Here is a 17154-nt window from a genome sequence, read left to right on the forward strand (position 1 = left end):
TTATCCTTCTGGAATGCTGGAATAGCAAAAGTTATAAAAATTTATTTGAACATTTTCTTTGAAGCCTTAGATTCTGGATGGAGAAAGGCCTTGGTTTAAAAAAAAAAAAAAAAGCCTTCTCTGGCAGGCTCTAAGGGTATCTTATTTTTTTTAAAAAGGTATACCTCACCAAAAGGATGAATCAATGTGTTAAAAAGGTTCACCGATATTCATTTCAGACTCATCTATGCAACGTGGATGCCACTAAACTCAAGTGGATGCAAGGAAAAAAAGACTAGAGGAAGGCTTATGTGAAAGAATGAATACGGGTCTAGGACAAACCTTGTAACTACCCTGTCCAGTCCCAAGATACTGCTTCATTCCCCACATGACTTCACATGAGTGGGAAGAGGGACCCTGAACAGTGCACAAAGGCTCGAGGGCAGCTTTGTTCAAAGCCTGCAGCTAGGAGCCAAAAAAAGCTGCTAAGGTCACATGGAAGAAGGGATCCTGTTCACATGTCGTTAGCCTCTCAACAGTATCAAAACACACGGGATTTGAAACATTCTGTCAAGAGCAGAACAGTGCATCAGAATATGCTCAGGTTTTCGGTGGCGGGGTGGGAGTTGGGAGGAGAGTAGGGAATGACAGATGGCTTCAACAACGAGGCACATCTCACTGAAGTGATGGAACGAAGCCTATCTTCAGAACCTAAGAGTTTCGTTTCTCTTCCTCAACTCCTGTCTTAGCTGAATGCATCTCCTCTCCCTTCCATGTTCATGGGTTGTTTTTTCTGTTGACCCCCCACTGAGCAGCTGGGAGCCCCAACTTGGCTCCAACCTCTGCACTGAGGATGCCCTTCCCAGGCATGGAACATGGGCACAGTCGTTAAAACAGAACAAAACGATGCATTTGCAGAGAAGATAAAATGATGTGGTCTTTGCCTTACACGCTGATCTTTTCTCAGCCCTGAAATTTACTTCTTTTTATGGTACTCTGACGGGAAAGCTACTAGAGATAAGATAAAGGGAAAAAACCCTGACAGTCCAGATTCAAGTCCCTGATGTATCAATTGTGTTGATACTTAATCCCTGGTGCTACTGTGTTGAAACTTAATCTTGCTCATGGCAAAATTTTATTGTATCAACTAGTGTTTTGGTATCTTGTAGAACTGCTTAGAGAGAGAGGCAAGGGCTATGTGCCAGAAACCCAAAGGAAGGCTCACTCATGCAAATCTTTCCCTTCCAGCTGTTTTATCCTAAGACATTTCCTTAGCTGACAGCTTAATAGCACAGCCAGGGGAAAAAGCATATAAAGGGAGGAAAGACATTCTCACCAAGCTACAGAAGTGACTAAAGAACAATTATATTTCTTTCCTTCTCTGCACATAGTTAAAAAAATTTTTTTAAACTCAACATTAAGAATACCAACTAATCTCCCAGGGCACTTATACTGGGCTAAAACAAACAAATAAATAAACAAACAAACAAGGGGGGAGGGAGATACTTAGGACACATGTGGCTTGGTACTCTGGCATTTTAACCTTGGTGCTGAAAATAATTCCTGTATCCTTTCTGTCTTTAAAGTCAGGGTTACTTAGAATACCTTGACTTTTCTCTCAGGTCTTAATTGCTGCTTTCACTTATACATAAGCTAACTGAGACTTAATGCTCATTCCCATTTATGACCCAGGGCTGTATTATAGAACAGAATGCCTTGATGACATCATCCAAAGGTAACCAAAGTCACCATAGTATAAAAGCAACTTGCTTTTTGTAGGAATTAGTTACTTACCCATCTGGTCGGCAATGCTATCCTCACTTCTTTGCCAGCTGGGTGTGGATTTCCCACTGCCACCAATGTCTGACTGGGTGTTCTGCCTGTCGATGGAGGCTGGGGATCTGCGGCTTATTCCAAACCTGTGGTGATTTCCCCAAAGGCAAAGACAACATCAGGGACCTCACCCATAAGGGAAGGTAGTCCTGGGAGTAATGAACTAAACTCTAACGACAGGTACTACTAGTTTTGCTTACATTTCTGTACTTGTGTACTCATCCTTGTGCATGTGTACATGGATGCTGGAACTGTGGATGTTATGGTCAGTATACACCCCTCCGTTCAGAAAGGTATGTATGCTAAGTATGTAAACTGTCAACAAGGGCAGAGGCCATTAGGACCAAGCCAACCTAAGAGATATGCAGTAAGAAACCAAAAATCTTCTGGCCCTTGAGTAGCTAAGCTCAGACTGTCATTTGCACCCAAAAGAAAAATGTCACCATCCTAGTGTTCCATTTGTTGTCCAATTGGCACATTCCAGGGGTTTCTCTTAACTCGGTTATCTGCTAAATCACTAAGGCACTCATTCTTGGAACAAGTATTTTCTGAGCACTTACTCTAAGGTCTGAACAACAAAGATCGCTATCATGTACATTACATAGGGACCATTTCCAAAATGTATAAACTTTAAATCGCCTTTAGGAAGGCAATTTGGAAATAGGTAAACTGGCATATATAAAGGCAAATGTCTATTTCTGGAAAGAATGTTTAGCTTTTTAATGAGCCCATTTTAATTTTCCCTGTGTAGACTAATAACATAACATAGGCTTAATTAAAGCATATGCCTTGATTAGTAACATCAGCAAAGGAAATACTGACTGAGCCCAGGAAAAAGGGCCAGAGTATAAAATTCAAAGATTCATGTGGAAATTTACAAATCTGAATGTGGTTACGAATGAATTTATGAGTAATCTACACAATAAAACACAAAAGGGCCTGAATTAACTGATGCATGTGACAGGTGTCTTCTTTGCTACAAACTGATAAATGTGTGGGCAGAACCACCAAGGGGTGTATTGGAAAGAGCAGGAGATTAGGAGGAGGAAGGCTGGGAGACAAGTTCAGCTTCTCCACCCAGAGTCATGGCAACTCTTACATGGATCCAGGGAGAAAAATCTACATAAAAGCATTTGGGGGCTTCCCTGGTGGCGCAGTGGTTGAGAGTCCGCCTGCCGATGCAGGGGACGTGGGTTTGTGCCCCGGTCCGGGAAGATCCCACATGCCATGGAGTGGCTGGGCCTGTGAGCCATGGCCGCTGAGCCTGCGCGTCCGGAGCCTGTGCTCCGCAACAGGAGAGGCCACAACAGTGAGAGGCCCACGTACCACAAAAAAAAAAACAAAAACCAAAAACAATCATTTGGAAAGCAGGGAAACTATAAAATATTTTAGTAAAACTCCTACTACAACATCTCCCTCATTACTTTTTGCACAAATGACGGTCATTTACAAACTTGACTCATACGCCTCACTAAACAAAGTTACCTCCATTATTAAAAACAAACAAAAACCTTGATTTATGAAAACTTCAGTGAAAGGGCTCATTTAAAAAAAAGGATTCACTAATTATGATCTTTGCCACTTCCTCCCTAAGTGGGGTCCTTGTTTAGCTTAGGAGAATGAATATCCTCAAACTGGTCCTATGATCCTATTCTATTTAGTTATCCTATTTAGTTAAATATCTATTTATTAAATAGATTAATTTAATTAATAGATTAAATCTATTTATTAAATATCGTATTTAGTTATTTAGTTATGTGCACTAACTAAATTAAGACTTTTCAAAAAGCCACAGAGATCAAATTAAGAAGTGGATCGGAATCTTGCTTTTACTTTTTGGTAGCAGTGGAAACCAAAGACAACTTTTTTAACTTCTGAATTTAAAGTCAAATGCTGTTTTGGCTGTCTGCTTTTAAAGAAATGATAAAGTAAGGCTGTCTTTCAACTTTGCCTTGAAAAACATTTTCATCCAATGAATTTTTAATTTCAGTTCTCACACACACTCCTAGTTTACTACGTGCCAGGGCATCAGGGCTATGAAGGTCCCATCCTTGAGGAGCTCAGACAAAACCTGTTCTAATTTGACACTGTGCCTCTTTTTGAAGAGCTTCATTGTCCCTTTGTTTGGAGGAGCATTTAATACTTTAGGAGTCACGGTTCAGACTTGAAGGATTTTATTATTATTATTTTTTTTTGCGGTACGCGGGCCTCTCACTGCTGTGGCCTCTCCCGTTGCAGAGCACAGGCTCCGGACGCGCAGGCTCAGCGGCCATGGCTCACAGGCCCAGCCGCTCTGCAGTATGTGGGATCTTCCCAGACCGGGGCACGAACCCGCATCCCCTGCATCGGCAGGCGGACTCTCAACCACTGCACCACCAGGGAAGCCCCAGTGAAGTTTTTAAGTAATCATTTGGCTGATACATGAAACGCGTTCAGTGACCAAGAACTTCTACCTCGTGAAGACAGTCCATTGCTCTCCAGGGCAGGCTGACAGCTTCGAAATACCTTCCTCATAATGGGCCTGAAACTCCTTCTCTATAACTTTCACTTACTGACCTCAGTTGCCCTCAGAGACAAGTTTAATCCCTCGTCTAAGAGTGCTAGGAGAAAGCCATCACAGCCTCCTTGACTCCACAATGCCCACCTGCGGGCTGCACATCCGCAGTTACGATTCTTACACCACGACCTCCAACTCCGCATCTGCCCGGTCCATCCTTCCCTCTGAACGTGCCCTGCCTTGTCAACATTCCTCAGAGTATGTGGCCCCAAAACGCATCTCAAGGATGGTAGAACAGACCCTATGACTTTTCATCAGTGTTGCTTTTTAACTCTCTCTCATTCCCGTGCTAAACTGGTGCAGGTGCCTTTTCCACCTTCACTCAAGTAGAGCAGGTTTTATTAACCAGCCTGTCAAACTGTGCCTGTCAACTGATTTGGATGGTCTCAACATCCTTACACCAGGGAGCAGGCAGCACATGCCACATACAAGCAGACACTGAGCCCGCTGAAGCACAGGGAGGGCAACAAAGGGGCGGATTACATTTATGGACGATCAGTGTGTACGGACCTGTTGTTATTACCTCACACTTTGGAGCTTTTCCAAGTTTAACATTAGTGAGTTTGCAGCAGACTCCATACACTCCTGCTTCACTGTCACCCTGTACCTATTCATTTTTACTGGGCTAAGTTAACGAGTAGATGTAACGATTGTTCCCTTGGTAAGTGTGAACTTTAGGATCAAACCTGGCCCACGAGTAAGGCATGTGAATCAGACAGTGAACGCCAATGTCTCTTGCATCACTGATACAGACAACAATTGCTTGGGATCTAAAGGAAAACACTGTATCAGTATCTTCTTGTAAAGTTTCACCCCAGGTAAAACTGACGTTATACAGTATAGTAAATAATTACCAGGTAACCTCAAAAGCAATGGGGAAAACCCTCAATACCACCTATGGCAGGTTTAGTATTAAATATCAAGTCAAATAATTACCACTGCATTAAAAAAAATAGTGTATGTAGCACGAACACTGGGAACCATGTTTCTAACATTAATATTCACTAAAAATTAATGTTTCAAATTACATTTTGGCATGCCTTGAGAGCACATACCAAAATGGACAGAAGAAGCAAACAATGATGCTGTTGTGGTTGTTGGCTCATTTATATCTTATTGCTGTATTAACACTGAATTTGCAGTGAATTCTTACTTTTGAAGTCTACTAAAATCTACTAATTAAAACAAGAAATAGCAAGAGGGAAGAGATATGGGGACATGTGTATATGTATAGCTGATTCACTGTTATAAAGCAGAAACGAACACACCATTGTAAAGCAATTATACTCCAATAAAGATGTTTCAAAAAAAATAATTAGTTGGGCTTGTGGTGTGGGATAATAATAATACTTAATTCATAAAACTTCTTGCAGGGGCTCATAAATAAGAGCTAGAATTTTTTTTACTAATTGTCACTGAAGTAATTAAAATAAGAAATGTGCATTTTAGATACGCTACCAAGGGAATCCTTGGTGGTAGGGTGGGAAGGGAAGTATATTTTATAGTGGTTTTTGTTATTTACTTTCTGCTAACATAGACATTTAGCAAAAACATGAATTAAAATTATACTTAGCTGTAAAAACCAACACAATACTATAGGATAAAAAATATCCATTATGAAGGTATTCTCATAAGCATAATTATTTTGTAATATGGTAAAATCTTAAGAAAGTAAACAAATCATGTTCATTTGTTAGAAGTAATTCGGGGAAAACTTGGCACAGAAACATCCTTTTTTTAAACACCCCATTTTTGATTTTCCAGTGGTTTCAAGTTCTTTATCAAGTTCGCCAGAGGTATCCCAGCAGGAAGCTGGTGACGATAAGCCAGCTTATGTGTGTCATGTGATGTTTTGCTGCTAATTACTTCCCAGCTTCAGACATTCCGATTTTTTTACCTTTTGTAGCCTCTTCAATCATGTACACTTAGCTTTTTACTTTGTGAGTCTGGTCAGAAGCAAACAGTTACTTTTGGGTGTTCAGTGTTTTCAAAAAAGATGGGGAGAAAAACTCCCAAACAACCCACAGGCTGAAATCACAGATTTCTAAAGTGTGAGAAAAATCACTTTTAGCTTTGGATATGATGAACATTTCCCCTACTTTAACATCAATACAAACTCCACCCAGTGCAAGCAGTATACTACTGAGTTCGCTTTGGAGGAAAGTTTAAGAAGTGGCAAAATCTGTACTATGAAACTAGACAATACATAGAATGGAGGAACTGATGTAATTTGATTTCTTTGCCATTGAGTCCTTAGAGACTAAAGAATGATAAACTTCCTAAGAAGTGGCTTGAACCAGCCATGAAAACATTTTTTAATATGGAATATTAACCATATTTTCCCTTTTGCTCTTTTGTGAACCGATCCAGTCTGGCTGAATGGAAGTTCTTTTACATGTCTGAATTATGTATGAGAGACAGTGATGCCAACTCCAGCATACCTACCCTTCGGGCATGGACTTTTGCCTATAAGTGCCCCCGCCAGAGCCAGTCTCGCTGGATGAAGACAGATTGCTCGGGGAGTTGCGACATGGCTGGGATCTTGCTAAAGCCATGGATGAGACCGTCACATAGATGTCTGAACCAGGAGACAGCCTGTGTGTGCAAACCAAAAACGTGAAGTCAACAATTCAAAGGGAAAATCCCAAGGCAATACATGATGGATAACATATAAATGCGACAAACGCAGCCACTCGTGGAGATAATAAAAATAAAGCCAGCTGGAAGCCCACAAAAGAAACTTCCCCATAAGACTACTCCCTAAGGGGACAGCTGGAAAACAGCCTTGAAGGGGGTGGGGGCGTGAAAAAATAATAGCGGAAAAAAAGAAAACATGTATGTTTCCAAAAGCTGCCAGAATTCAAGGGCTGAATTGCTTATGCAATTTCGTAGTATGGCAGGGCAAAGTATAAATGAGCCCCAGTGACATTAACATGGCAATTAATTCTGATTTCCCCACTGGCTCTCTCAGAGTATATGACCACAGTGAGACCAGTACATTCTTTGTATGCTTCTTTGTTTTTCAATTTTATTACTCAAAGTCTGGAAAGAATATTCAGACATTGCTATTTAGTGTGTATACATTTGGTTGATAGTAGCATCACCATATAAAAACTTCCATGGAAACATGCCTAGAACTGCAGTTGTTGAATTTCACTGAAATGACTGAGTTTATATAATAACACAGCAGAGATGTGCTTCACGTAGCCCACAGTACATCTCTTTGTAAAATTAGGGATCCCTCACCCTGTGGACTGGCTCAACACAGAAACCAGAGCTTTGGAGTTAGGAGAGACGTGATTTTCTGCCCTCTACCTTCTCCACTCAAACAGGCATTGGGGCAACTGCTGGGATATTAACAAGTGAGCCTGAAGACTGTGACAAGACATCAGCTAAATCTTGATAACAATGATATTTTATTTCCAAAGTGAATGCTGGCACAGATCACTGGCTCTTATAGCGGGGCAGGTCATTTCCAGTTTATAGCCGAGGGAGGGGAATCAAAGTCACTTTTTCAATAAGCCAGGCGTCTTGATTCTGAGTCCACTGTCCTCTGCCCCCTACAGAAGGCTGGGTTTTCTGTGCTTAATAAGACAGTTTGCAAGGGGTCTGCAGGGTCAGACGATTTTGCACATAAAGTCTTACACTGAAGCCAAAGTTTTGAAGCCTTGGGACTGAACCTGATTCACAGAAACATGGCAGTTTTTTACAGCGAACCTACATACCTTCTGAAGCAGGGCAGGATGGGGCTTCAGGTACAGAAATTGACAGAAGGCATAATAAAATCACACTGGGAAGCTTTTCTATCAGAAAAGAATAAGGACAGGCACCGAAAAATACAACCGCCCCCCAAATCCGTCTACACCCACGTGGCAGATCTGACTTGAGAGCCCCAGTTCTTTCCTCAGCGACAAACCTGTTATCAGCTGTGATGCTGTTATCCCTTCTTTTCTATTAAAACATCTCCCAAACTTCTCACTGCTTATTCTGAAGTACTTGGAAGGGGACTGGAGTGCGGGAAGAATGGGAGGAGTAGGTTACAAAGAAAACGAGGTAAGGATTAAGGAATGGCATGAATCACTGCTTTCTGCTTTAAGAGTTTGGCTTTTAGATGCACCTAATACAGAGAAACTTCAAAAAACAGTTCATTTTGCAGCTGCTTTGATTTTCTTACTGCGAAGAGGAGGAGGTGTTACAGAAAGATGGAAAGAAAGCAGACGGCAGCAGAAATGTGAACGGGGTTGGGGCCAATGCCATGTCTAGGGGCCTGATGACTTTTTAGCTCTCTTTGGGGTAAACAAGTAATAGCCAGCGAATTATATTCATGGTGAATGTTAAAACGTTTTTGCGTCTACGAAGAAGTGACAACAGGATTCCATAGCCAAAGTCAAGATGTAACTTTTGTATTTATATTTAGAGCTTGCTTTTCTTACCCTGCTCCCCAAAACGTACATTAAACTAAAATATCTCATGCTAGTTCTCAGCCTCAGCTCTTTTATTTGGCAAATGCATCAGAAAATTCTGTTTGGTTGCTGGAGTTATCCCAAAGTGAAAAAATAGCATTTCCAGAAGGCCAGTATTCATTCCAATGTCTTTTCTGAATTTATATAACTCAATAGTGGCTTTGTTTTCAGGCTGTCCACACACACAGAACACACATACAGCAACTGATGGAAATGCCACCCAAATGTTTTTATGACTCTAGATGTATGTATGGTAGGCAAAAAAAATTCAGAATTAGCCCTTATTCTGACGACTTACTATTCTTTCCAAATACTCTGAATTTGATACCATCTCACAAATATTTGAGAACAGACCTAGGTCAGGGAGTGGAAGGTACCCACCTGCCTGGCACTGGCTGTCTACTTCTGCCAGAGGCTGTGGCTGATCATTTCTGGAAGTTGGGCTGGTTGCTGTCTTGCCACTTTGAAAAAGAATAATCCCCGCATTGGCTCACATGGGAAGCCAGCATGCTAACCTCTTGAATCTCTGACCTCCCCCCTACTCTACCTTAACGGATCACAAGTCTTTTCTTCTCTTTTGAGATAAACCCAGATCTTTCTACTTTCTCTCAGCCTTAATGAGCCCGGGTATCTGGATGTTAATGCCCGAATAGGTTTATAGGACTAAGATGAATACATCTTTCACTCGCTGTGAGGATCTTTCGATTCTGTGGAATATAAGAAATAATCTTCTTCAAGAATGCTATGGTCACTGTCAGAAAGGAAATGTCTAAAAATCTTTTAGCCTTAATTTCAGTAGATTCTCTTCCTTCCATTTTTATCAATTTAGCTGAGAAATAACTAAATGTTTTTAAAGTAACCGATCTTAAATGTTCTCTAGGGCTATGATTTCCCTCTGCAGAAATAAAAAACCAAGGCTTTTGGACTGTACAAAGAATGCAGTAATCGAAAAAGCCATGATCATCAGCTCGACAGACAATACTCCCATAGTCTGCAGGACTGCACTCAACGTCTTTCCATTTATATGCAGCACATTTCACTGCAATGAAAACAAGGAGTTGAATGGGATGGATTAGGAAGAGATGGTCCAAGATCAATATCAGTTCTTCATTTTTCCAGAAGCCTCCTCACGTCAGGATAAAAGAGAGAAGAGAAGCGCCAAAAAACCCACAGATTTCTAATAAAATAACCCCTGCCCCCGACCATACCCTTCCCATGACTCAACTCACAGAACTACACATACGATGTTAACATTGATAGACTCTTATTAAATTGATCTCTTGAGACTGTGACATCAATTTATGGATAAGGAACTCTCAGTATCTGAGTAATTGATGCTAAATTTTTCTTTCCTGAGTATTTATGTATGGGTTTAACTATGCCTCTGTTTCCTGATTTTTATTCCCAAGTGACAGCACTGCTTGGATGTGTCCAAGGAGATAAGGCCTCTGTAAACTCAAGGGCAGACAGCGGAATGACGACAAGAACAACCGAGAGGATTTCAAATAGCAGCAATGACTGACGAATGAGATATCCGAGTCCATAATTAAGCACAGCATTTCACCACAACTTAGCAATTAAAACACTATTCACCCAGGGAACAGGATCCAATCAGAGTCTGTTTTGAGCAATGCCTATCAACCAGGATTCTTCCAGAATTGTTTTAGAAAAATTCTCTAAAATTACTCAAGGTAATGTCACTTGGGTGCTGTATCCAGACTAGAGTTTGAACAAGTTGTATTCAAATTCAATCACCCCACCCCCCTGTTGTTTCATCTCTTCCTAACTTTGTGAACCAGAGCCATTCCTGGCTTTCTGACCATACAGTCCCTATCAGCTATTCCGACTGGACCATGGAAGTCCTGCTCTGATGAACCTCCTGTGACAAGATCAATTTACAACAAAGAATCTAACTCTTGCATAGTTAGGGAAATACAGCAACTCATCACACCGAGATAACAGATCATCATCTCCCAGCTGCTGGCAAGCTGTTGGAGCTTCACAGCCTGGCACACATCATGGGTGCCTCTTGAGAAGAGTCAATTTTATATCTAAGGGTGACTCTACAGAACAGAACATAAAAATGGACTGCAGCCAGGACCAGCTACATCATTTGTGGGACTCAGTGCAACATGAAACTCTGGGTCTCCTTGTTCAAACGTATTACAAATTTCAAGCAGAACACTGAACCCTGCTAAGCGTGTGGCCCTGTGCAGCTACACAGGCTACACACCTGAAGCTGGCCCTGATTGCAGCACACGTGGCTGGGCCCCCTTAGCATACAAACACGCATGCGTTCATCTGGCAAGTATTTCTTGAGCACCATCTATATATGGTGGTAGGCTTCATCCCTGCAGCGTGGTGGCTAAGGTAGGGGCTCCGCAGGGGCTCCACTAACCAGCCAGGACTCTGCACAAACGATTTCATCTCTCAATCTCCGGGCATCCTTATCTGTAAAAGGGGGAAAGAGCCACCAACTTACTGGGCTGTTGGGTGGATTAACTGAGAAAACTCACATAAGGGACTCTGAACAGAGCCTGGCATATGTGCCATTTAGCTGCCATCGTCATTTGTCATTTTCTAAATATAATGGGAAACTAGAAGAGTCAAACAAAAAGCCGGAGATTGGGAGACTCTAGGCTATTTCATCAGTCTGGATTCCGATTCTCCCCCGGAGTGGGGACTGGTGGGGAGGCAGCAGTGACCTTGCTAGCAGGGTCGCAGTATAGGAGTCACACCCCTCCCCTGTCGTCCTCCTTGTGTACGGGTGCTTGCTCCTTAAAAGGAGCCTGCAGACCCTAAAGAGATGGGTCCAGAGCAAATGGTCCAGGGCCATCTTCGTGTGGCCTGAAGCAGTGTCCAGTAAGCCCTCTGGTGGTACAAGTCACCAGCTGAGAGCCCAGTGGCCAGAGACACACGTACACACTCGGGTGAAGAGATCAGTTCAACTCTGGTGACCACCCCCAAGGACACTCTGCCAGTCTCATTATTCACAACAATCGTTCCTGCAGGTAAAAAGGAGACTAAACCTACTTTTCCCAGCAAGCACTTCAAAGATAGGTGGATCCCGGACTGCCACTCTGTCACCATACTGAGGGAGTTCCATGGGTGGAAGTAGACCTTGGTCAGACCAGTCACTGTCCCGGGCTCTGAACAAGAGGCTTATGGGGAGACTTCATACTGCTGACTGTGGGGGTGGGTCTAGGTAGCTCATCTGTCTCATTATCACTCATTCTCACACGTTTACACATGTGTTGTGCAATCAACAAATCTTAAAGAAAAATGTCAGTGGTTTCAAATATAAGGCAGCGGGATATCCCTTTTTACCTCTGAGAATTATTTAAATTCCTAATGATAAATGTGTCCATATGGCTGATGTGCCCTCATCAGGCAAAGGGCCTAAGACTCCTGTTGCCTTCTCCATGAGGGGAGGGCTACGGCAGGACCCATAGTAGATCTGGCTTCTGGGAAGGCCTTCCCCGTGTCAGGTGTCTGGGGGTGGACAAGGGGGTGCTTTTGGAGGAAGCCCCAGGGCCACTGTGGGCCTTTAGATCCTTCCCATAAGGTGAGACCAGGCCAGGCCTCCCTGGGTGGTCCTAATGCAGCACTCTCTTAAAAAAAGGGCTAAGAGGGCAAGACCCTGTTGCTGGATGCACGTAGGAGAACAGTTCCTTACTGACACGCAGAATGATGTGCCCAGCTGCCACCTCATTCTCTTTCCATAACACGACCGCTTTCTACAAGATCACCTCTCAGTCTATTCTTTTTTTTTTTGCAGTACGCGGGTCTCTCACTGCTGTGGCCTCTCCTGTTGCGCAGCACAGGCTCCGGACGTGCAGGCTCAGTGGCCATGGCTCACGGGCCCAGCCGCTCCGTGGCATGTGGGATCCTCCCGGACCGGGGCATGAACCCGTGTCCCCTGCCTCGGCAAGCGGACTCTCAACCACTGCGCCACCAGGGAAGCCCTTCTCAGTCTATTCTAATTCAATGGATGTTTTTTGCAGTATTTCCTACACCTGCTCACCATGACTGTTCCCAGCACAGCAGCCCTCCTGAACTTGGCCTCTCCGTCTCACCAAGGGTAACCAGGACGCTGGTGATGAAGACAGCACAACTTGCTCCTGGGAAACACACTGACTCACCACATGCGTGACCTGCACTAGGCTGCAAACTGACTCATCGGTCCAGTCTGGCCAGCTCTACCCAGCTCTACCCATATCCCTAAGTACCCGATTGCAACTAGCTCTCTTTGACTTCCATGTAGCTGTGTGTAGAAGAGCATCTACAAAATGACACCAAAGACAAACAGGGACTACCATTTTCTAAGCCTCACTGTGTGCCAGGCCTGTCCTAAGAGCTCGGGTTGAACACAGAGTAACTATATTACCTTAGTTAATCATCATGCTGACTCTGAGAGGTGGGGCTAGTGGCCCGTTTGATTCCTGGCGATACTGAAGTGTAGAGGGGGTCAGGAACTTCCCACCATCACATCACTCCCAAGGGGTGGGGCCAGGATGCAAGTCGTCAAGGCCCCTGGACAGCAGAGCCTGCACTCCTGGCACATCTGGGAGTTTCTGGGTGGGTTACAGTAAAACACTGGTGGCTCTGCAAGGAGGAGGCCCCTGGAATATTTCCCTGGGTTGAGTGCAAAGCAGCTACTTTCAAGGCCCAAAGAACGATGAAGCAGTTCAAGAGCCTAAGCTGAGGACCACATGGGAGCACCCTGGTCTCATTCCCTGGCTCACTCCTTTTCTTTCTATAAAAGAAAGGGAACTGGGAGGTGTGCCAGGCTCAGGCCACTGTGCCCATTTCCTGAATGCTTAAAAAGGAAACGCCTTTGTTCTCTAATCTAAAAGTGTGAACTTGCAAATTATCTAAACTCTGACCCCAATGTAGATGCCAGAGTACACTCACTCCTTTGAAGAGCTGGGGAAAAGGAGGCTGAAGAGCTCAGGTGAGTTTAAGTCAGGTACAGCCCTCTGCTTTTCTACCTTAACTTGGCTGACAAATAAAATGTCATAATTCAGTTCCAACCTAACTGAAACCAATTAGAGGAAATTCAATCAAGAACAACTCACTTTTCGCTTTGAATTTTAGACAGCTTTAACCACAATATACTTTTAAAATAGGAGTATTCTAAGCTTAGTCAACAAAAAGCAAAGAATTCTACTTAAATCTAAGCTTCAATTCTACAGCTTTATCGGATTATAGCGTGTTTCACTTTTATGTCTTTTTTTAAAATTATTAATTTATTTATTTTTGCTGTGTTGCGTCTTCGTTTCTGTGTGAGGGCTTTCTCTAGTTGTGGCAAGCGGGGGCCACTCTTCATCGTGGTGTGCAGGCCTCTCACTATCGCGGCCTCTCTTGCTGCGGAGCACAGGCTCCAGACGCGCAGACTCAGTAGTTGTGGCTCACGGGCCTAGTTACTCCGCGGCATGTGGGATCCTCCCAGACCAGCGCTCGAACCCGTGTCCCCTGCATTAGCAGGCAGATTCTCAACCACTGCGCCACCAGGGAAGCCCTGTGTCATTTAATTTTATAAAAATAAACTCATTTACCTGACTGTCCATTGATGGATGAATGGATAACAAAATGTGGTACATACATACAATGGAATACTATTCAGTCTTAAAAAAGGGAAAGGTTATGGACTTAATGACTCCCCCCACCCCCAAATTCATATCTTGAAGTCCTAACCCCCAATGTAATGACATTAGGAGGTGAGGCCTTTGGGAAGTAATTAGGTTAAGATAAGGTCATAAGGGTGGAGCCCCCATGATGGGATTAGCACCCTTGTAAGAGGAGGAAGAAACCAGAGCTCTCTGCCCTGTGAGGACGCAGCAAGAAGGCCCTTTCTACAAGTCAGGAAGAGGGTCCTCACCAAGAACCACACGTTCTGGAACCTTGATCTTGGAATTCCCAGACTCTAGAACTGTAAGAAGTAAACATCCATTGTTTAAGTCACTGAATCTATGGTATTTTGTTATAGCAGCTTGAGCTAATAAGCAAGAAGGAAAACTGGACATATGCTACAACATGAATGAACCTTGAATACATTACACTGACGTGAAATAAACTAGTCACAAAAGGACAAATATTGTATGATCCCACTTACATAAAGTTTCTACTTATGTGAGGTACCAAGAGTAGTCAAATTCACAGAGACAGAAAGTAGAATGGTAACAGCCAGGAGCTGGGGAGAGGGGGAGTTATTGTTTAATGGACACAGAGTTTCAGTTCTGGAGATGGATGTGGGTGGTGGTTGCACAAGGATGGAAACATACATAATGCCACAGAACTGTGGTCCAAATGGTAAGTTTTATGTTATGTATATTTTACAACAGAAAAAAAAAAGTTAAAAAAAAAAAAGAAAAAAAAACCCAACTGATTTATTTTCTCCCAAATTGATTTACTTCTGTTCCTACTTCTTTAAGTTTTTTTGCTTACTGGTTTAACTAATGAAGTTTAAAAAAAATTCACTGCAAGCCTATTAAAATGCCACAATCAGTGGTTGGTCCTTGGGATACAATGATGAATAAGACAGGCTACCTTAAATTGGAAAAATGGACCAATAAGATTAAAATGAAGTATAATAAATTCTGTGAAGGAAGCAGACAGGCAGCAATATGAAAATTCCCAGGATGGGCAATGAAGGCAGAGATGGGAGGAGACGTCTCAGAGAAGGTGAGGCTTGGGCTTGGTGTTAAAATACCAGCAGTTGTTAAGCTGTTGAAGGATGGAGTAGAAGACAGATCAAGTGGAGCTGCAGGTATAAAGGTTATCAAGAGAAAACCTGGCAGCAGAGAGTCACTTACAAGCCTAGAGCCTGGGAAAGACAAAGCCAAGTCAGTAAATCCACAGCGGGAGGTGGACTTGATACTGAAGGCTGTGCGGAAGGCTAAGATGAAAGGCAGGGCCTGAGGAGCAATTCCCTTTGTATTAGGCCGTCCCGTGCAGTATGCAGCGTGGACAGGGAGAAAGTGGGAGGTTGTTCTGGCCAGAAAAATCTTAGTGTGAAACAAGAGCCCCTAGGGCAATGACCAGGAGGATGCTTCCATGAGGGGCTCAACCGAAGGGTAGAACTTGATAACTAAATGGGTGTGAAGATGGGGATGAGGGTGCAGGAGGGTAATTATGAATTCTAGTTCTGCTCTGGCTACTTGGGCAGAATGCAAAGCCCTTCACCAAGATGGGCAACACGTGAGAAGGAAGAGGTGGAGGGCGGGCAGGAGTATGGCTGAAGTCAGTTTGGACTGGTGAGTCTGGGACACTGGTGTGACATTCAAGTGCAGATATGCAGTAGGGAGACGCGCATATGAATATGAAAAGTAAAGAAGAGGTCAAGACCAAATGTGTACTATCTGGGAACTGCCCACATACAGATGATGGCTGAGGTTACTAAAACAAATCAACTATTCAGAGATATTGCACAGTAGGGGATTAAAAGAAAAATGAGGAAGGAGTCATGGGGGACACAGCATTTGGGGGGGATGAGACAAATGCAAAGAACTGACCAAAAAAAAAAAAAAATCAGGAGGAAAGTTTTGGAAGATAAGGAAGAGGAGTTTGAAAGAGGAGGGAATGGCAAATGGTATCGGATATGCCGAAGTCCACAACATCCAGTGGCTCTGGAAATACAGCAGTCAATGGGGATGCAGCCTGAGCAACCTCAATGAAACTCAAGAATTCCAAGAGTCAAGGTCCTCACGTCAACTCAAACAACTATGATCCAGGAGGGCAGTATTTGAAAGAACAAGTGATGCAACTTCTAGCCATGGCTAATATTCCAAACAAAGGAAGAGTAAAGAATAAATACGTGCTGGCTTTGTCTGAAAACAGAAAATGACACCGTGAGGATTATTAACACAGAACCTGTTCGAAATAAACCTAGAAAACACTTCCTTGAAAATAAAGATTGAGGGACTTCCTGGAAGTTCAGTGGTTAAAAGATCCTGCATGCAACACGGCACGGCACCCGCCCCAAAAAGAGAACTCTTTTCATTTGTTTCAACAGTATCCTCCAGCACAATCTTCATGCTCTGTATGGTGCAGCTGTGTCTGCAGAGGAGGGCGGCGTTAGGGAGGCTCAAGTGTAGCCAGCTGTAACTCCGTAAAGGAACCAACATTCCATCCAGCTGCTGAGTGCCAAATACAGCAGGGAAAGGGGAATAGTATGGTATCCAGGTAAAATGCAAAAGTATCAATGGTTCAGTAAGATCCGACATTAAGTATTTATATAAAGCCTGGAAATACTTCATCTACAAAAAAGAGAAGGGAAAATTCCTTTGTGTGCCAACGTGCCTGTTGTTTATGCAAAGCCTC

General features: G+C 43.2%; 1 protein-coding gene across 7 annotated transcripts in view; it reads right to left on the minus strand.

The window, feature by feature from the left end:
* SIPA1L1 (signal induced proliferation associated 1 like 1) overlaps positions 1-17154 on the minus strand; it is a 186746-nt gene that overhangs the window by 41666 nt on the left and 127926 nt on the right. For all 7 annotated transcript variants that reach the window (XM_060095913.1, XM_060095912.1, XM_060095911.1 and 4 more), the window contains exons 11-12: positions 6815-6964; positions 1774-1898 (exon numbers count right to left, since the gene is read on the minus strand). In XM_060095913.1, coding sequence (XP_059951896.1) covers positions 1774-1898; positions 6815-6964 — 275 coding nt within the window. The remainder of the gene's footprint in view (positions 1-1773; positions 1899-6814; positions 6965-17154) is intronic.

The sequence above is a fragment of the Mesoplodon densirostris genome, chromosome 4, assembly GCF_025265405.1.
Source record: "Mesoplodon densirostris isolate mMesDen1 chromosome 4, mMesDen1 primary haplotype, whole genome shotgun sequence".
Lineage (NCBI taxonomy): Eukaryota > Metazoa > Chordata > Mammalia > Artiodactyla > Ziphiidae > Mesoplodon > Mesoplodon densirostris.